Source organism: Myxine glutinosa, chromosome 6, assembly GCF_964187855.1.
Source record: "Myxine glutinosa chromosome 6, kmMyxGlut1.1, whole genome shotgun sequence".
In the NCBI taxonomy this organism is placed as follows: domain Eukaryota; kingdom Metazoa; phylum Chordata; class Myxini; order Myxiniformes; family Myxinidae; genus Myxine; species Myxine glutinosa.
In genome coordinates this window covers 157,374,971-157,395,887 of record NC_136266.1, presented here as the reverse complement: position 1 = coordinate 157,395,887, position 20,917 = coordinate 157,374,971, and the positions used below count along the sequence as shown (strand labels likewise).

Sequence of the window (20,917 nt, the reverse complement as noted above, 5' to 3'; positions counted from 1 at the left end):
AGAGGGGTTAGAAAACAGTATGGAAGGCAAATTGAGGGACATGAGGGACCAAGCGGAAAGGGAAGTTAAACAAATGGAGCAGCAGATAGAGGGGGTCAGAATGGGGGTAGAAACCAAACTGGATGCTCACAGGGAGGAAATGGAGCAGATGAGGGTGGCATCTGGGCAGGAGATGCAAGTGATGGGAGAGGAGATCAGAAGAGGAGTGAGTGAGGAGGTCGGAGGAGTGCGAGAGGAGGTGAGGCACTGTAAGGAGCACATGGAGAAGGAGGTGAGAAAGGGGACTGTAAAGTTACAAGGGGGCATAGAGGACCTGACGCAGGAGGTGGAGCAGCTGACGGTGGGACAGACGGAGTTAGTGGAGCAGGTTCAAAGGAACACTGCGGTATTAGGAGGGTTAAAAGCGACACAAAACGACATAAAAAACGACTTGATAGCGACAAAGAGGGAATGTCAGATGGTACGTGAGGGACTGACAACGAGGCTGGACGAGGTGATAGAGGTTATGGAGACGAAGGACCGGCAGGTGAGGACGCACATGGAAACGGTCAAGGTAGCCTTAGAGGATGAGCTTGAGGAGACGTACCGGGGAATAAAAGAGGTGAAGCACAAATTAGAAGAAGTGGAAGAAGGGATGAGCGAAATTAAGAAGCGACGGAGAGGGGATAAGAAAGAGATAAAAGAGGAGATAAAAGAATTGGTCCAAAGTCTGTGTTTGGATCGTGATGATGTGCTCATTAACCGGATGAGGGATTCGCAGGTGATGGAGGAGAAGCGAAGAGGAAGAGGACCCGGTGTAAGTGGTGACCAATATGGTCGTGCGTATGATGCGCCAGGGGATTTAATAAGCTTGGGGGTCGAGATGGACCCGGGTGTTCGTGAGAGGCCGTTGGTGAAGTGTGCGACAGGTCTGGTGTGCGAAAAAGGAGGTGTGCAAGAAAGTCCGACTCTGGGGTGTATGAGGAAAGAGTGCGCTGTCAAAGGCAAGGAAGAATGCACACCTGTGGTGAGTGTTACAGAGGGTGTGACGGGAGAGTGTGCGCGAGAAAGGTGTGTGACGGACAGGTGCATGGGGAAAGAGTGTGCTGTCAAGAGTAAGGGTGAGTGCGTTGTCACGAGTGGAGGTGAGAGTAGTGAGAGTGACAAGGAGAGTGAGCTGGTTGTGACAGGTGAGCGAGGATGTACACCTGGGATGGAAGGATGTACACCTGGAATGGTAGAGCGTGAGTGGGAATGCACGCTGGAGTTGGTGGTGAGGCACGTGGTTGGGTGTGCGAATGAGGGCACACCTGTGATTGTCACAGAGGAGGTGACCGAGGAGGGGGTGCGAAGCGGTGTATTGGTGAGGTGTGCGAGCAACGAATGTGTGCCAAAGTGTTCGGTGGTCAGGTGTGTGACCAAGGCTGTGAGTGGAATGGGTGTGCCTGGGTGTGTAAGGAACGGCACGAGGAGCATGGAAACGGCTGGATGTGTGAGCAAGGAACGGGCTGCGGGGTGTAAGCGTCCAGGTGAAGCATCGACGTTAGACGGGGTAGAGTTTAGAACGACTTATAGCCGAAGCGGGCCCTCGGTGCGTGCCGGGCTTCGCGTGCCGCGAGCACCAGCGGGGATCCGAGCCACGGCGGGTTCGAAAGAACCGCCGTGCGCGATCCACGCTGGGCCTCGCTTTGAACGGCCACGTCTGTGCTCCAATAGGCGGAGCGGGCGGCTGGATAGGAAGGGTCGTTATGGCGACCACTTTTTGTTGAGACGTGCCGGCAGGTCGAGATCGGGACATTGGATGGCTCCACGCCGAGGTGATGCGTGGGATCTCGGCCCGGGTAAGCCCCCGTCCCTGCACCGAGTGCCGGACGCATTCAGCCGCTGGCACAAAACAACCAGCATCCATTGCTTGGCTTTACGAAGCCGGGCTTTGGACAGGAATTGGCGCACCGAGAGGTATTAGTGAGTCGACTGGGTGATGAGGTTAGTGTTTTGGACCCAAAATTAGAGAAAAACAAAATTTGATGATTGGCAAGGGATTGGCAGTAGTGATTGGCAGATGATGGGCAGTGATTGGCAAATTTTTAATTTGTTGAAATTAGATGTGCAAAATTGGTAGTGAGAGACCCCCGATGTGGTGGGATGGCAAATCCACCATCCCTCACAGGAGGGGGGCAAAGGAGCACTAGGTTTATGGGGTGTATGGCAGTGAAAACTAGCCCGGGTGGGTTAGGATATGGTGTGTAGGGATCTAGCGAGGATTGACATTAGGTGACGTTAAGGTTAGTTAGTGACTGATACCTGTAGTGGGGACGCAGGTAGATTAGTGTGGATGATAATGACGTGGGAGCGCAATAGTTTAAAGGGACGACTGGGAAGCGCAAGTTTCAGAAGGGAGTAGTTAGCTGAGATGATGCTGTGTGTGTGAGAATTGAACAGGTGTGATTGCACAGGTGTGCAACTGGACAGGTGTGTGGAGCAGTGTATGAGTAGTGAGTGTGTGGATCAGCGCGAATGCGCTTGGGGAGAGAAGGGTGCAGGTGGCACCAGGTGTGAGAGCACAGGTGTGCAGGTACAGGTGTGTGGAGAGAGTTGGAGTAAGTGGTACGGAGTGGTGTGCGTGGTGCGAAGGTGTGGATGGGGGAAGAGTGGACCCCTTTCACGAGTACCCGGGGCGGGTAGTGTAAGTGTTAGGTAGAGGGTGCAGGTAAATTGTGGTTGGATATTGGCATTTGTGGTGCGGTTGCAGAATGGTGTTGTGAATGGGTGCATTAGTGTTGTGGAAATGGCTGGGCGTGTAGCCTGTTAGTGTGTGTAGTTGGTTGGGCACTCCACCACTGTGAGGATGTCGGCCAGGTGAGGCCGCAGGTGGGCTCTGGGAGCCGGTAGTTGTGAGTGGGTGCCTGAGGATCCCGGGTGTGGATCGGGCAGCCCAGTGCCAGAGAGGGCACGGAGTGGGGAGAGAGCCAGAGGGCCTTCCCCTGGTAGTTAGGTTAGGGTAAGGAGCAGGTAAGCTCGGAGGCAACTGCAGTGGTGGAGGTGTGCAGGTGGGTAGACCCACTGGGAGAGGTACACGTCGCAGCCCAGAAATTGTACGAGGGCACCGGGAGATGAATCGGGGGAGTGAGACCCCAAATTGAAGAGCACCACAGTTTGGCCAATGGGAATTGGTTTTTAGAACCCATAGTGTAAGAGGGCCAATGGTTTGGCCGGAGAAAGACCCCGGGTAGTGTAAAGTTGTTAAAGTCATTTAGGAAATAGTTAGGATTGATGAACCTGTCGCACCATACGCAGCCACTTACCTGTGGTGATGATGATGACTCCACACCTGTGTTTTCTTTGTTTGTTGCAGGAAATGAGATTGCTGTGGATTTGTGAGACGCATCACGACGTGGATGAGACATTGGGGTGATTCCATCTCTCCCTCCTTAGGAGGGACTGATGATGAATTGGTGATGGCAAATTTTGATGTGCAGTTGGAGATGGCAAATTTTGATGAGAGTTGAAAATGGCAAATTTGATTGGTTAGGAGGGAGAGAAGACGAATTTGGTTTATGGGAGGAACGGGGAAGACAGTAGGGATGTTTGTCGATTTGTAAAGTAGATGTTTATGGGTAGTGTTGTGTTTTGTGGATGCAGTAAGGGGTAAGGGAGGGGCCATGTAGGTTACCTGGTGGGGGGGGGCGTACGATAGGAACGTACCTGTCTCACCTGGTTCCCATGTGCCCCCAGTGTGCATCACCTTACATTGCGTGCACTTTTGCGCCCTTACCACCTTACTCACTTGTTTCTTCTTTTGTCTCCCACCTCCGAGGATCTGGCTTTGGGGTAGAGAGAGAGGAGAGAGAGGTGCTGGCTGCGCAGTTGTGGGCCTGCACTTTCGCTGTTTGCTGCCGGGATCGATACACCATATGGACCGCAATGTTTGTGGCCACCCACAATGGACCGCAGTTCGTTTGCGGCCAAGCACCACCCGGGGATGGACCTATGGGTCAACGTGGCACCTATGCCATAAAGGTGAACCACTGTTAATTAACACCACTGAAGGCCACACGAAGAGCAAGAGACACCTGCAGGGTTAGGGGTTGTCGCATTTATTTTTAATCATTGAACAATGGTGACTGCACCGATTGGTGGTGGGGTGGTGCTTTTGATGCTGGGAAAGGGTGCTCTGCACGTTATTAAAGGCCGTCGGCCACAGAGCACTCGTGGGTTGGTGTATCGATGTTGGCAAGCGCGCTCTCTCTCTATGCATAACATCTGCATGTGTTCCTCCAAAAACAGGTCCTGGATCGTAGTGTAAATAGCAGCGTAGTCTTGTAAATAATGCTCCCTACCGGCTGTATGTTTAGTTTGCGAATTCTTTCCGGATTCGGTTATCCTGTGGGTGTGTTTCTGTGAGGAGAAGGGTGCAACGTCGCAGGGGGACATATTTACTCATTTGTGAATATCTGTAAAACTGTCGCACTCAGGGTAGAGTTAATGGTAGAGGGAACTACATTGCGTGCCACACTAAAGTAGGTAAAAATTTATCGGGTCGGGACGCCCCGAGGGTAGAGAAGGGTGCAATGTTGCGAATATGGAATTTGGCCTCCATATCCGCTTGTAAATATTCCCCTATTTTCTCCAATACTCCCCAACTTTCCCCGATCCCCCATTCCCTAGTCCCATTGCATGTAAATAACAATCAGTAGAGCCGACCTTCCCCTTATTCCCCCATTAAATGTCGTGCCCAGGTCCACCGCACCACACGTAGACAACTTTCGGACATCTTCCTAGTTATTCTTATTCTATGTCAGTTAAGGCCTCGTCTCCATTAATTATGACTCTTCGTTGCACCAGAATGTGATTATATGGCATCAGTAGTGAGTTTAGGACCTTTCCCATACCTCCTTCCATCTTCTTCCCCAACAATTACAACAACAACAGAGGAGATGGCGGCGGAGCGGGGGAGGATGCGTCCTCACACCGGCTCGATTAGCTCCAGACCATGCGCTCCACGGGGTTACCACGAAGGGGCTCCTTGTCAGCTCCTCGTCAAGGGCGGAGCCTGGTAAACCCCCCGCACGCACCCAATGAGAAGCAACGTGCCGATTCCACGAGGCGGAGCTAACGAGCCGAGGGCGTGTCACTCCCCGCCGGATATACGCGGCCCCGCGCCGGATGTGACGTCAGATGCGCCCCCAGCCTGGAGAGAGAAGTCGCCACCCCTCGAGCGCTGCAATACCTCCACCGCATCTCTTAAACTGGACCGTACGTGATCCTGCCCTGAGCCCAGGTGCACCTGGAGCGATCGCTACCCGCTTTCTTTGCCATCAAACCCCGTGTGAGTGAGCCTTGTCCCGTTTATCTGTCGTCCGTTGGGGTTAATATAAGTGTGTTTAAGTGCCCACCTTCCTATGTTTCCCTCTTGTCCCTGTAATCTAAACCTTCCGCATTATTGTAATAACAACCTTTGAGAACCGTATCCCTGGTGTCGTGTCGTATTAATTCCAGCCGTGTGTCTTCTTTTTCCTTCATTGGTCTAGCATAGCGCGATTAGTCAACGTTCGGGCACAATCGGGTAACTTGTGCAGACGTGGTCATACCATAAAACCGCTCGGTAAATAACATCCAAGCCACGTCTGTAACAATATGTATGTATATATATATTTATATGTATATATATATATATATATATATATATGTATATATATGTATATATATGTATATATATGTATATATATGTATATATATGTATATGTATGTATATGTATATATATATATATATATATATATGTATGTATGTATGTATGTATGTATGTATGTATGTATGTATGTATATATGTATATATATATATATATATATATATATATATATATATATATATATATATATATATATATATATATTTACATATACAGTCATGTGAAAAAGTAAGTACACCCCATGTAAAGTTTTGACTTTTTCAACATACAACTATTTGATCTTCATTTCAACAATATTGATAGATAAAGGTGATATAATATAACAAATATCATGAAACATTTACATTTTGTAGTCCATTGTATAATTTAAATAAACATAAATGCAAATTTCGCATGTGGAAAAATTAAGTTCACCCTTGGCTCTCATCGGTGGTATTGCCCCCTTTGGCAGAAACAACCTCAAGTAGGCGTTTCTTATAACTGTCTACCAGTCTCTGACATCGACTGGGAGAAATTTTTGCCCACTCCTCCATGCAGAATTCTTTCAGCTGTGCGATGTTTGAGGGGTTTCTTGCATGCACAGCTCGTTTCAAATCCCCCCACAACATCTCGATGGGATTTAGATCCGGGCTTTGACTTGGCCATTCCAGAACCCTCCATTTCTTTCTTTTCAGCCATTCCTTGGTGGATTTACTGTTATGTTTAGGTTCATTGTCATGTTCAAGGTCCACCTTCGGTTCAGCTTCAACTTTCCGACAGATGGCCTCACATTATCCTCAAGAACCCTCTGGTACAATGAAGAATTCATCGTGGATTCTATGATGGTGAGCTGCCCAGGCCCCGATGCAGCAAAGCTGCTCCAAACCATAATATTTCCACGACCATGCTTTACAGTTGGTATCAGGTTCTTGTGGTCAAATGCTGTCTTTGGTTTTCGCCAAACATGTCTTCTGGTACTGTGGCCAAATAGCTCCACCTTTGACTCATCTGTCCAGAGCACATTGTTCCAGAAGTGCTGGTCTTTGCCTTGGTGTTCATTGGCAAACTTTAGTCTTTTCCTGATGTTCTTTCTGAACAGCGAAGGTTTCCTCCCATGTAGATCAAATTTGAGCAGCCTCTTTCTAATGGTACATGTGTGCACTTTGACATCAACAGTGGCAAGAGCTACCTGTAGGTCCCATGATGACATTCTGGGATTCTTAGAGACTTATTTCAGCATCTTGCGGTCTGCTCTCGGGCTAAACTTGCTGGGGCGGTCTGGCCTGAACAAGTTGGCAGTTGTTTGGAATCGTCTCCACTTGTAGATGATCTTCCGGACAGTCGAATGATTGATTTCAAATTGTTTGGAGATCTTTTTAAATCCCTTCCCAGACTCGTAGGCATCTATAACCTTCTTTCTGAAGGCCTCAGAGAGCTTTTTTGATCTAGGAATGGTGATGCTGCACACTTCAACAACAAAGAGCAAACCAAACTAAATGTCTGAGGTTTAAATAAGACAGGTTCCTCCAAGATCGTCTCTAACGATGTTCTAATCATTTGCACCTGAGCTGGTGCACCTGATTCAAATTTTAGGTATTTGAAGTAGTGATAAATGTAGGGGTGTACTTACTTTTTCCACATGCGAAATTTGCATTTATGTTTATTTAAATTATACAATGGACTACAAAATGTAAATGTTTCATGATATTTGTTATATTATATCACCTTTATCTATCAATATTGTTGAAATGAAGATCAAATAGCTGTATGTTGAAATATGTTGAAAAAGTCAAAACTTTACATGGGGTGTACTTACTTTTTCACGTGACTGTATATTTTTGTGGATCTCGTCGCCGGCCTTCTCCCCTTATCAAGGGGGGATTAGTCCCCTTGTCTTTGACTGGCCGACAGGACCCGGGACCTATGACGTCCTTCCCGGACAGCGTGAAATCGGGTATTAGGACTAGAATCGCTATTACCTAATTACTTGCGCTGCCCTGAAATGAGGAAATAAGCCCCGCATGAATCACGCGTGTTGAGACGCCGAGCGGTGCGTACACGCGATCCGTGCTGTTTACATGGTGAACCCGGTTCTAGCGATCTTATTCGTACCACGCTTAGCCAATGGAGAAATCACAAAGGCGATCAAATTGGGAAGAAAGGAATAACAAGATTTATTTACACTATTCACAATGGTTCAGAGAAAAGAGGACACAGTGCAGCCTTGAAACAGTCTTAACTTAATACCCAGAACAAACGGGCCCGTCACACACACACTCACACGGGGCTTGCAGCTGCAGGGTGATGGCCCGTGTCCAAGGATGGCTCTCGTGCAGCTCCCTCCGGTCTCCGGCTCGTCTCGTGGAAATGGTAAGTAGGGAAGGCAGGAGCTCTCCGCGTGTCGTTTGGCGCATAAGGGTTAATACGGGGCGATTTGGTAGGGATCGGACTTCGGCGGTTAGTGGTTATCACTGGCGGCTATTACCGCATTTACTCGCGTGGCTGAGGTAGGCGCTATTCGCCACCGGCGCGTCTGGTTGCAGCCGTGTACTCAACGCCTCTTCTTACTCTCCTCGGGCACGTGCGTTATACTGCGCGAGTTACAGTTCAATGCCTCCAAAGCGAGTGATGCGAGTCAAGTTCTCTCCACACAAGTCTTTACACCAATACCGTGTGCCCGCGAGTTCTCTCAGTCCTCCAGCGCTAGTCCTCCGGTAGCAAGTCCTTTTCTCTGCGAGACCTTCAAGTCCTGCTGGTAAGTCCTTTCAAGGGCTTTGAGCAATCACTTATATAGGCACGCCCCGCGAACCTTCTAGAACTCACCAGACGCGCCTCTCCACACCCTATCACGCCATGCCGTTTGAGCCCTGGTTGGCTGGTGGCTCTTACCGTCATCGCCTCTGACGCTCCGCCTCGACGCCGCCCCCACCCCGACCCTGCGCTCCTCCTCCTCCTCAGGCCTACCTCGTGTTACTCGACTCGTGAGTGAGCAAAGGGCAGCAAAATGCTGCGGGCAGCCAAAGCGTAACAAATGCTGCGGGCAGCCAAAGCGTAACAAATGAGTGGGTCAGCCAAATGGGGCACGGGATCAATTATGCCCATAGAGGTGGAATTGGAGGGTGGACGCAAAATGACCAGGACCTAAACTCATGTCTTTACACAACGCAGATATTACTAGGGGAAATGGCCTATACTTACACATACTATGTCATAACTAATACTACAGGTGGCCTACGTGTTGCTCGTGGACTAACTATGGGGGGCAACCCTTTAACCTTTAATGATCAATATAGGCAAATCTCAAAACCGTAGCAAATCGCTACGCCGTACGCTACGCTACGTAGCAAAATCGCCGTAGCAAAAAAAAATCGCTCGGTAGTGCGGAAGCCTTTTTAAATTAATGACAGTTATATACAAGTACACATTCACATAAATAAATCCAAAACAATTACCAGACATTTGAATACAAATAAATCAAACAATTCCGGAAGTGTACGAATTTGGTAGTACGGCTTCTTCTTCTTCCTGATCGGCATCACACTTAACTCAGAAATGTGAGCCACATTCACTCAGAAACGTGAGCCACATTCACTCAGAAATGTGAGCCACTCCCCTGCCTCTCCTGCTTCCCCCCTCCCCCCTTCCACCCTTTCCCCTTCCCCCCATTCCCCCCTCCCCCTCCCTCCTCCCCTTCCCCTCCTCTCCCCTTCCCCCTCCCCTCCCGCTCCCTCCTCTCCCCTCCTCCTCCCCTCCCCCCTCTCCCCTCCTCCTCCCCTCCTCCCCCCCTCCCCTCCTCCCCTCCCTCCCCCCTCCCAGCAACGCCGGTTACTTCTGCTGGTATATATATACAGTATGTATATATAGAAACTCTCGTCGAGTTACGACATAGGCGACTTACGAGGACTCGCACTTACGACCGTCGCAAAGATCTCAGTTGCTCCTTGTGCCTCCCGCTGACAACATCCCTTACGCTCCATCGCCTATAAGTGTATGTGTACCGTACTGCCATCATCATGTCTAGCAAGAGGAAGAGTGCATCCATTGATGGATCGGAGAAAAAGAAGAGGAAGGAGATCGACATGGAGTTAAAGATGAAAATAATCGTACAGCTCGAGAACGGTAAAAGCGTGGCCGCCATCTCACGTGACTTGGGCAGTTGGACAGAGAATTATATGATGTATTTATTTATATATCCGTCACCACATTTTATATACTATACAACCTCACAATGTCCTACTCTTCATTATAGATTTGCAGAAAATCCTTTTTTTGATCATTATTTACAGTAGTTGTGATCCATGCAATACCACATCCGTGGTACCATATTGTGGTTTTAACAATCAATATGTTACATCTTACATTACTCCATCTTTCGTCATCAACTGCTGAGAGATGTTTGAGAATGCTTGAGAAATTGAGCCTTTCTTCGCCTGGGCAGACATGTGTGCCAAGCTCTTTGCTTTCATAGCTGGAAAGCATTTGTGCTTGTGCGCTCGAAGAACTGTCTCAGTTTGGCATTCTGTGAAAGCTCTCTTAAGATCCTGATGCGTTTTCAAAATTTTCCACTTCCTTCTTATTGGCGTCTGCATTGTGCTTGGAATATTGTATTCCATGGTATTTTTACCTCCGCCACCAAAGGTGGATGGAGGTTATGTTTTCACCCCCGTCTGTTTGTCTGTTTGTGAACAAAATATCTCAAAAAGTTGTAGACGGATTTGGACCAAATTTGGCAGAGATGTAGCATATGTCACAAGGACGAAATGATTAGATTTTGATGAAGATCTGGATTCGGATCCGGCTACTAGAATTTTTAAGCGATTCTTCACCATTGGGAGATCGGGCCAAAAACTATGCATAGCAGGATATCTCAAAAAGTTGTGGACGGATTTGGGCGAAACTTGGTGGACCGGTTGGGTGTTTGACAAGGACGAAATGATTAGATTTTGATGAAGATCTGGATTCGGATCCAGCTACTAGAATTTTAAAGCGATTCTTCACCATTGGGAGATAGGGCCAAAAACGATGCATAGCAGGATATCTCAAAAAGTTGTAGATGGATTTGGGCGAAATTTGGCAGAGATGTAGCGTATGTGACAAGGACGAAATGATTAGATTTTCATGAAGATCCAGATTCGGATCCGGCTACTAGAATTTTTAAGCGATTCTTCACCATTGGGAGATAGGGCCAAAAACGATACTTCGCGGTTCGCAAGATATCTCAAAAAGTTGTGGACGGATTTGGACGAAATTTGGCAGAGATCTAGCGTATGTCACAAGGACGAAATGATTAGATTTTGATGAAGATCCAGATTCGGATCCGGCTACTAGAATTTTTAAGCGATTCTTCACCATTGGGAGATAGGGCCAAAAACGATACTTTGCGGTTTGCAAGATATCTCAAAAAGTTGTGGACGGATTTGGACGAAATCTGGTAGAGATCTAGCGTATGTCACAAGGACGAAATGATTAGATTTTCATGAAGATCCAGATTCGGATCCGGCTACTAGAATTTTAAAGCGATTCTTCACCATTGGGAGATAGGGCCAAAAACGATACTTCGCGGTTCGCAAGATATCTCAAAAGGTTGTGGACGGATTTGGACGAAATTTGGCAGAGATGTAGCGTATGTCACAAGGACGAAATCATTAGATTTTCATGAAGATCCAGATTCGGATCCGGCTACTAGAATTTTTAAGCGATTCTTCACCATTGGGAGATAGGGCCAAAAACGATACTTCGCGTTTCGCAAGATATCTCAAAAAGTTGTGGACGGATTTGGACGAAATTTGGCAGAGATGTAGCGTATGCCACAAGGACGAAATGATTAGATTTTCATGAAGATCCAGATTCGGATCCGGCTACTAGAATTTTAAAGCGATTCCTCACCATTGGGAGATAGGGCCAAAAATGATACTTCGCGGTTCGCAAGATATCTCAAAAGGTTGTGGACGGATTTGGACGAAATTTGGTGGACCGGTTGGGTGTCTGACAACGACTAATCAATTAAATTTTGGTGAAGATCTGAATATGGAGTCGGATACGATAATTATTTAATTATTAAGTGATTTTCATCATTGAGAGATCAGGCGAAAAGCGATAAATAACATGATATTTTAAAAAGTTCTGGACGAGTTATGACTAAACTTGGTGGACGAGTTGGTTAGTTTCAAAGAACAAGCTGATTCGATTTTTATTCAGGTCCGAATCCAGATCCGGCCTATCAGTCGGATACAAAACATAAACTGTTCAGCCTGGTGGAGGTATGCCCTCTCCCGAGTGCCGTCCTGGTTTTGCTTATGGTATACATTGCTGATGACCTGTGTTGTATTGAAATTATGTTTCTTGTAACTGTGTTATGTGACATATTGGTTTGGGTTTCATTACTCTCACTAAAGTTTGAACCACTTTTTCATGAACTGCAGTTATTCTTGACAAATGCTGAATGCTGTAAGAATCCAGTAACTCCAAGTTGGGAAATTGAAAGTGAACACTCCCAGGCTTGTGGCCTGACTCCGAAACGATGTTGCCTTATTCTATTCTATTTGTTTTCTTTCTATGGTGTCTAAGGGTCAAAGGAGGAGCTTGTGCATCTGTTGCATTTGGGAAAGGAACATTGGAAGACATTATTATTTACACAGCACATGAGTTACTAGAACACACACACAGGCGCTAGTAGACCATGGATGGGTCGCCACAGTTTTGGGATTCTAAATTGGGATCTCAGCATCGTGAACTTTGTACTCGGATAGGAATGCCAAACAGGACTCCTCATTAGTACCATAATTTAAAAAAATATTATCAACCTTAATACTGCTATTCTGTGAACTGTGAGGTGGACACGAGGTCAAATATACTCAAAGGCAAAAGTTATTGTGACACACAAACAACAAACAGAATCAGTGTTAAACTTTTACTGCCGCGAATGAAATGTTATTACATGGAAAGACAAATGTTTCAAGGTATGGTAACGATCAACAGTCCAGAAGAACAGTGCACCTGGCATATGCAAATGAGCCACAACACAAGAGGGGGTTCACAAGCAAAGTTCACACAGTCAGTAGCGAGTGTGTCCACCTTGTGCATTGATGCAGGCCTGGCACCTTCGCCTCATTGAGGCCACTAAACGTCGATGAAAGTCCTTGGGAAGATCATTCCATATCCGAGGAAGGATTTGGCGGAGTTCCTGCAGCGTTTTTGGAGGATTCGGATGACGTCGTAAACGTCGCTCCATTTCATCCCAGACGTGTTCAATGGGTGACAAATCAGGGGATCTTGCAGGCCAGGGTAACACATTAACATTGTTCTGATTAAAATACTGCTGTACAACTCGAGCAACGTGTGGTCTGGCATTATCGTGTTGATACGTCACTCTAGGGCCGTTCTGTTGCAAAAACGGTAAAGCGGCCATTTGCAAAATCTCGTCTCGGTACCTCACAGCATTCAAGTTCCCCTCAATCACAATCATTGGCGTTCTTGCTGCAGCTGTTATCCCACCCCAGATCATAACGCCCCCACCTCCAAAACGATTCCCTTCCAGAACACATGGCCTGATGTAACGTTTACCTGTGCACCTGTAGACACGTGTCCTACCGTCAGCTCGGTGAAGCTGTGCCAAATGGTGTTTCTATGGACGTTGAATCGACGAGCAACATCACGCTGCGAGGTACCAGACTGAAGCATACCTATAGCTCTCCATCTGTCATTTTCCCCGAGGCGTGGCATGTCGAACTTATTCCAAAACGATGAATAGAGGTGTTTTTCTGACTTCTGCACTTCTTAAGACTGCATTGAGTGGAAATGATAAGCGTCTGGTTGTCTGGCCTTTTAAAGTGAACATTGCTGGCCATTTTTCTCGAATATGTCATGCTTCTTGCAAATTTCATGCAATTTGAACAACAACTGCTTGGTTGCGTTTCTTCGACCATTTTAACATACTCTTTCTCTGGTTCAAATCCAAAAATTCATTCACAAGATTACCAATGAAAAAATTCCATGTCACAATAACTTTTGCCTCTGAGTATATTTTACCTTTTGTCCGCCGGGAAAGCCGAACAGATCTCTTCTTCAGTTTCCGATGAACAAAAACACTAATGAGATATGTTGCCTTTGGTAATTTCTCCATTTAAAAAGGACTTGGACCTGGTGTGAACTCCAGGGAAACGTACCACAAATTTAACCCTCCTAGTGAGATTTGGTGGCAAAAATATTTCCCCTGTGCCCACAAACTGCGACGGCTTGCACGATAGCTTACTCAGTCGCACCATGAAGATTTAGACAAGGATAGGTGAGGAGACACACAAGAAAACCCTTGTCCCCACACGATGCCTGTACGGAGTTGGCATGGCTGTTGGTGAAAGAGAATGAGGGGGGGGGGGGGGGGGGGGAGAGAGAGAGGGTCTTTGACGGGAGAGACCGCATGTGGACTCCAAGCCACTGGACGATGCGCACATATCTGGCGTCACTTATTCCTTCCTCGTTTGTCCACTTTGCCAAACTGTCTGGGCTCCACGGAATGTCTCTCCCTCAACTCTCCACTCCAACTTTGAGCCCCCCCCCCCCACCCCTTTGTGCCATCACTGCTGAACTCCCTGCATCTGTCCCCACCCCTCGCTTTTCTTACTTCGGGACCATGCACTTATTGGCGAGCTCCATCCAACCTCTTAGAGCCTCTCGCCACATCCGTAGTTGTAAGCGGTTTCCTGCTGGTCATGGCGGTTGTCAGCATGGGCACAGCTCTTACCTTGACACAAGGTCTCAGGGCTTTACTTTTGCTATCCTTGGCGGGTGGTGGGGGCGAGGGAGGGGAGGGAGTGGGATTTGCTGGGGCTTACCCCCCGCCTGTTTACATCTTCAACATACCACTACCCAGTCTCATCTTTCCCCTCTCCCACCTCCCACCCCATAGCCATGCCTTCTCTCATTGTCTTCCCTCCCTATCAAAGCTTCCCTTTCACCCCTCCCTATATATTCAGCAAATTCCCTCCTTGCAAGCATCGCTCTCTTCCCCCTCCAAGATTCCCTTGCGCCTCTCTCCTAAGCTCCCCCCCCTCACCCTCTTCCTTCCAATCTCCCCTGTCTCCCCTCCTGTTCAAATCTCTCCCATTCTCCCCTCCCCCTCCCCCTTTTCATTGCTGCCCCTCGCCACACATCCACAATGCTGCCTCCTTCCCCCACCTCTCTTCCAACTCATTCCTTCACCTCCTCCAATCTTCTACTTCCCTCTGTCCCCTCTCATATTACTCCTCACTGTTCCTCATCCTATCACCACCTTGCCTTTTGTCCTCCTTCCCCTCATCCTGCCCTCTCTCCGAGCTATTGTGCACAATCTCTTACACACTGTCAACAGCTCTCCCTACCCCTTCCCTCCCCTCTCTTGTACGCAACGCCTCCTGCCCTCTCTTCTCCTTAACATTGTCGACCTCAAACATTGGGGGCCTTCTCTCTAACCTGACAGATCTCTCCATATAGATTGCAACTGACAAACAAGACTTGATCCGCTCAACTTTCCTCCTTCAAGAAGTCTTTGATTCCTTAATATCTCCATGGTTACTCCCACCTCCGGTATGATAGACCTGAGCCTCGTCCTGGAGGTGGGGTTGCTATCTTTATCAAAAACTCTCTTCCTCACTCTCCCTGCACTGCCCTCTCTCCACCCCACCACCAGGAGTACCTCTGGCTACAGATTCCCCTCTGCTCCCACCTTTTTGTTCATATGTGTGTTGTACCATCCTCCATACAGTGATAACTCCATTTACATCTCGCTGTCTGACAACATGGACCAACTTCTATCCACTCATCCCAACTCTGTCTTCCTCATATGTGGCGACTTCAACTGTCATCATGCCAGCTGGCTGGGTGTGGGTTCCTCTCTCACCTGCCATGGCCCCTTAGAAAAGGACTTCTGCGACTCTTTGGGACTGTCCCAATTTGTCAACTTCCTGACCCGGATCTCAGTCAATGGTACATCATCTCTTATTCACTTGGTTATGACTAACTTCCCTGCAAATGTCTGCTGCTCTTCTTCTGCTCCAATCGGCTCATCTGATCATGTGCTTGTTGAAGTGGACATCTCTCTGGCCATTCTCAGAGAGCCTCCTCAGCGCCGACGAGTCCGGCATTTCACTCAGACCGACTGGCATGGTCTTCAAGCAGTCATCTGGGACTGGTCTCCAATCTGGACTGGTCTCCCATCTCTACTGCCTCTGACATTAACTCTTGCTGGGAATTCTTCCAAAGTAAACTGCTCTCTCTCATGCACAGATTTATCCCATCTCGTCTTCAGTTGTCTTACCCTTCCTCCCGTCCATGGTACACTGAATCTTGTGGTGAGGCAGTTGCCCTGAAAAAACTTGCCTTTGTTTCCTGGAAGGCAAATCCAACGGAAGGCAATCTCCATTCCTTCCACAAAGCTCGGAACAAGTGTGTGTCTACCCTCAGGAGAGCCAGGAAACAATATCTCTCTACTCTCAAGACTGAACTCTCAAACCTGTCTCCCTCCTCCAAATCCTGGTGGCGTCTGGTCAAATCTGTTTCTGGTGTTTATTCCCCTTCCATCCCTTCCCTTACCTCAAACGGCTACACAGCTGACACTGCACGTGACAAAGCCGAATGCCTCAACTCCGTGTTTGCCTCAAAATATTGTATCCCAAACCCATCTCTCTCTGTACCCACCTTACCCAGTTTTACGCAGCTACTCCTGGACTCTGTGTCCTTCTCTCCCAACAAGGTGGAGAAGTTTCTGTCAATCCTCGACTCTGAATCTGCAACTGGACGAGACGGCATCAGCCCACGGGTCCTAAAATCCTGCTCTGCCGCTCTTTCACTCCCTCTCTCTGTTCTCTTCACCCTCTCTTTTGTTCAAGGTCATCTGCCATCTGTTTGGAATTCAGCAAACATTACCGCTTCACACAAAAAAGGTGCAAAAACAGATCCTTGCAACTACAGACCAATCAGCCTGCTCCCAATCATCAGCAAGGTCATGGAATCCATCATCGCTTCGGATATGAAATCCTTCCTCTTCTCCAATGGCTTGATCTCTGATCATTAATTTTGACTCTACTCTGGACATGCTGCTTCTGCTGTCTCAACAATGGATGGAGGTCCTCAGGAAATCAGAGCTGTATCCCTTGACATATCTCGTGCCTTCAATACGGTCTGGCACCCCGCCCTGCTGACCAAATTCTCCTCCTACAGTATCCATGGAAACCTCCACACATGGCTTGCAGACTTCCTCTCAGGTCGCACTTAACGTGTGCCCTGAATGGAATTAATTCTCTCATCTCCCCTTCCTGTTCAGGCTGGAGATCCTCAAGACAGTGTTCTGGGCCCTGTGCTTTTTGTAATCTTCATCAATGATCTCTCCGACTCTCTGGAAAATCCTTTCTATCTTTTTGCTGACGACTCTCACCCTCAGATCGGCAGTCTGCAGCCTCCCTGCAGACTTGGCCAAAATCACAAACTGGTCAAACACATGGAACATGTCATTCAATCCTGACAAATCTCACACGCTTATTATGTCTCTCCGAAAAGACCATCTGGAAAACCCTCCCATCTACTTCATCGACAATCTTCTCAAAGAAGTTCTGTCGCTCAAGCTTTTGGGTCTCACTATCTGCCATGATCTTTCCTGGGAAAACCACATTTCCAAGCTGGCCTCCAAAGCCAGTCGCCGACTGGGCATTCTCCGTCGTGCAAAGTCCTTCCTTCGCACACCTGAGCTCCTCACCACACACAAGGCTTTCATCCGCAGCTCAATGGAATACCGCTCGCCCCTCTGGGCCGATGCTCCTGCCTCACACCTAGCTCGGCTTCATACTGTAGAAACCAAAGCATTCTGAATCATTGGAATCTCCCGCGATGAAGCTGATTCTGAGGGCCTTTCAGTCTCTCACCGCAGGCAGGTTGGTGGTCTTTGTCTTCTACCGACTCCTCTCCGGCCTAGCTCCCCCAGCTCTGTCTGTCCCCCAAATATTCCTGTAGGATGCACAAGATCTGCCAGAAACCATCTTCTGGTGAAACTACCAAAATCAAGACTCTCTGCTCACCTTCACTCTTTCATTCCTCTTTTCTCGCGCCTCTGGAACAAACTCCCACACTCTCTTCAATCCCACTCCTCCCTCCAGGTCTTTAAAACAGCTGTTCACCACCATCTCTTATTTTCCCCCATGTAAAACCTCGATCTTTGATACCCCCGTTAAAACACCCCAACTCCACCTCCTTCAATTTCCTTGTTTTATTTCTTAAAAGTCCCTTTGATGTCCATCTTGTTTATCCTGCGTACTCCCCCCCCCCCCCCCCCGCCATATTTCTTTCACAGACCTCCTGCTGCCTTTATGATATGTTTCTGTGTGTCAGCTCTTATATGAGCCTCGGCATAGTACAGAAAAAAAAAGCATTTCGACACATTATAGTGGGGAAGGGTCACGGCTATCACCTCCAAACTTCGACATGTGCTCTCTCATTTTCACAAAGAAAGCACACATTTATTAATGGCATAACTGGTCCATTTTACACCCGTTACCCCCTATCACCATTCCCGCTACACCACTATGTTTTCCCAAGTTGTCACAATACTGTACTGTAATTATATCCACCACCAAAGTTGGACGGAGGTTGTGTCTTCACTCCTGTTTGGTTGTTTGTGAGTAGCACATCTCAAAAGGTTATGGACCGATTCGAACGAAACTTGGTGGACAGGTTGGGTGTGTGACGAGGACAAATGTATTCGATATTGGTGAAGATCTGGATCCAGCCGGATATGAGAAGTTTTTGATTTTTCAAGTGATTCTTCACTATTGAGACATTGACCAAAAATGATACATGGCATGATATTTCAAAAAGTTGTGGACAGGTTATGACAAAACTCGGTGGATGAGTTGGGTAGTTGACAAGAACCAGCCGATTCGATTTTGAAGGTACGGAGTGAGACCCATTCTGGGGTCCATTTCCGACCAGACTGTAAACTATCAGCCTGGTGCTTTGCAAAGAGCACGCTTCATCAATAAGTGTGCCGTCATCAGTAAGAACGTTGAGGTGGCTGTCACCCCTGCTGACATTGACAGGTGCACGCTATTCTTCCCATGACGTCTTGTGCTGGCACCCTCGCTAAATTCAAAATTCCTGCCCCGACTACTTTGAAAGGCCATGCCAATCCAACGTGTGAATATCGTCAAGCATTGATCTAACTCTGTGATCCCAGGAATTATAACGACTGTACTTGCATAGTCCGGATATTGTTCGAAATAGTTCCTTTTTTTGTTCATGACTTTAAGACATCTGAGGAAGTTATTGTGCAATCGCATCCGTTTCGGTGATGATGGCAGCATGTTGGAGGTAAAAATTAAGGAAGCCTAATAGCACACGCAGTGTTGTTCCCCACCAGTGTACAAATAGTTCTTCACGCTGCCTCAAGGAAGTTCAGGTTGGATTTTCGGCACATTAAAGTGAAACAAGTACGAGACGCTCCGCCGTGGTTGTTCTTTCAGGTATCTTCAAGTTGCATGGCTGTTTTGTTCTTACATGGCTGCATGGCTTAGGTGGTTCTTTTCCTTTTCAGAATGGCAGAACCAAGATTTAACAGCCCCTACTTCTGGCCGCATCCTCCGGCAATGTCAAACCAGGTACTTGGGAAAGGACTATCGGGAAGATTTTTCTTTCTGTTTCTTCAGCAGCACGTTGGGATGTAAAGGAATATATTTCTGGTGAATGGAGTTAATGATGCAAGAGCTGTTGACGAAATTGTTCACCGCAGGCATTGTGCAGAACTTTTATGAATGACATATATATATATATCTGCTGTCCACTGAAGTCGCAAAACCTGTTTATTCTTGTGTTGGATTTTTTTTTTTAGAGCATTCAGTCACAATCAGGCTTGAAGAACTTGTAGGTTGACCTGACGTAGAGCTGTGGTGTTGGGTTATCGTGGATTTGCCTGTCTTTAAAGGTTCTTTTTCACAAAGACAACAAACTTAAAAATTTTGCTCACTGGAAGTTTTGGGTGAAAAGTTCTGCGCATCTATGGTTCATAAAAAACTCCAAAACTCAAAAACTCAAAAAATTCCAAAACATTGGTGACGTCTAATACTTGTACTCCCACCTCAACCGATCTTCATCATTCATGGTTTTATTTCTTTAAAAAAATAAACATTTTATTCAACTATGTATGTACAGTAACCTTTGTGAGTGCCACAAATTGTTTGTGTCTGTTAGATGAGTGTATTAGTGCAGTGTGGTGTTAACCCTCGTGCGCTAAATATTTTGATAACGAACAAAAAGTTGAGGTGGAATGTTTATTCTGAAAGTTAGAAAAGTCACAATGGGGCAAGTTATCATTTTGTAGTTTGACTTTAACTTGTCGAGAAAGGTTGTGAGGGTGCGAGAGGTTTTTGGTTTGTTCTGTGTGTAGAATCGTCTGTATGAGCAGTTTTTTTTTTGTTTTTTTTTGTATACAAGATCGAGGCTCGTGAAAGAGCGAACATTAATCACACAGAAAGACAAACCGACACGTAAAACATATAACATCGGGAGCGGTAGACAAGATGGGGAGAGAGGGGGAAGGACACAAACACAACATTTGAGAGCAGGGACCGAGAGACATGGAGAGATCTGAGAGAGGGCGAGGGCTTTGGGGAGGGGCATGGGAAGGGGGGGGGGGTGTTCGTGGAGGTAGGGGCCTTTCGTGAATTTGCTCGGAGAATATATAAATGGGAAATCAGGGTGGAGAGGTGGAGAAGAACAGCCAGTCAATAGTTGCTTTGTTGTGTCCATTGGCACGTCGGAGTTCTGCCATTAATGCTTTTGATTTGTCTTTGAAAAAAATTCAAATTTGGAGTTCATCCGTCTGCCGGTTTCGGAATTGATCGAGTGGAGAACCTTTGGGTTTGTGACATCTGGAGCTCGCTCAGGGTCGAACTTCCTACCGGTGGTGTATAGTGCGGCAGAAACTCTATGTGTACGAGGCGACAAGTGCATGAGATGGTGTGGTGGGCATGGAGCCTTTAATCTATTCTCGGCGGTTTGACGTACCCATCTTGGAGGCTGGGAGAGTTTCCTGTGGGATTCATCCTCGAGTGAGAAGCAATCCGTTTGTGCCGAGGAGAGGGCGAGAAGAACGATTGTGCAAAGGTGGCTGTGGGGCCATGTCAAGCTTGGCCGTTGTTGGTCCACTTTGGTGAAAGTAAAGGAGCTGAGCCATTAGCAGCTCCTGCATTGAAATACAACAACACAACATGCATTCTAAGGCCATTTTCCCTGCTAGAGCGGGGGTTAG

At 47.3% G+C, this 20,917-nt stretch overlaps 1 protein-coding gene across 1 annotated transcript in view; it reads left to right on the top strand.

Annotated features, from left to right (window-relative positions):
• LOC137417416 (zinc finger protein 362-like) overlaps positions 1 to 20,917 on the top strand; it is a 111,669-nt gene that overhangs the window by 41,283 nt on the left and 49,469 nt on the right. Inside the window, exon 2 of the mRNA XM_068103317.2 lies at positions 19,205 to 19,268. Within this exon, the coding sequence (XP_067959418.1) occupies positions 19,206 to 19,268 (63 nt within the window). The 5' untranslated portion in view covers position 19,205. The remainder of the gene's footprint in view (positions 1 to 19,204; positions 19,269 to 20,917) is intronic.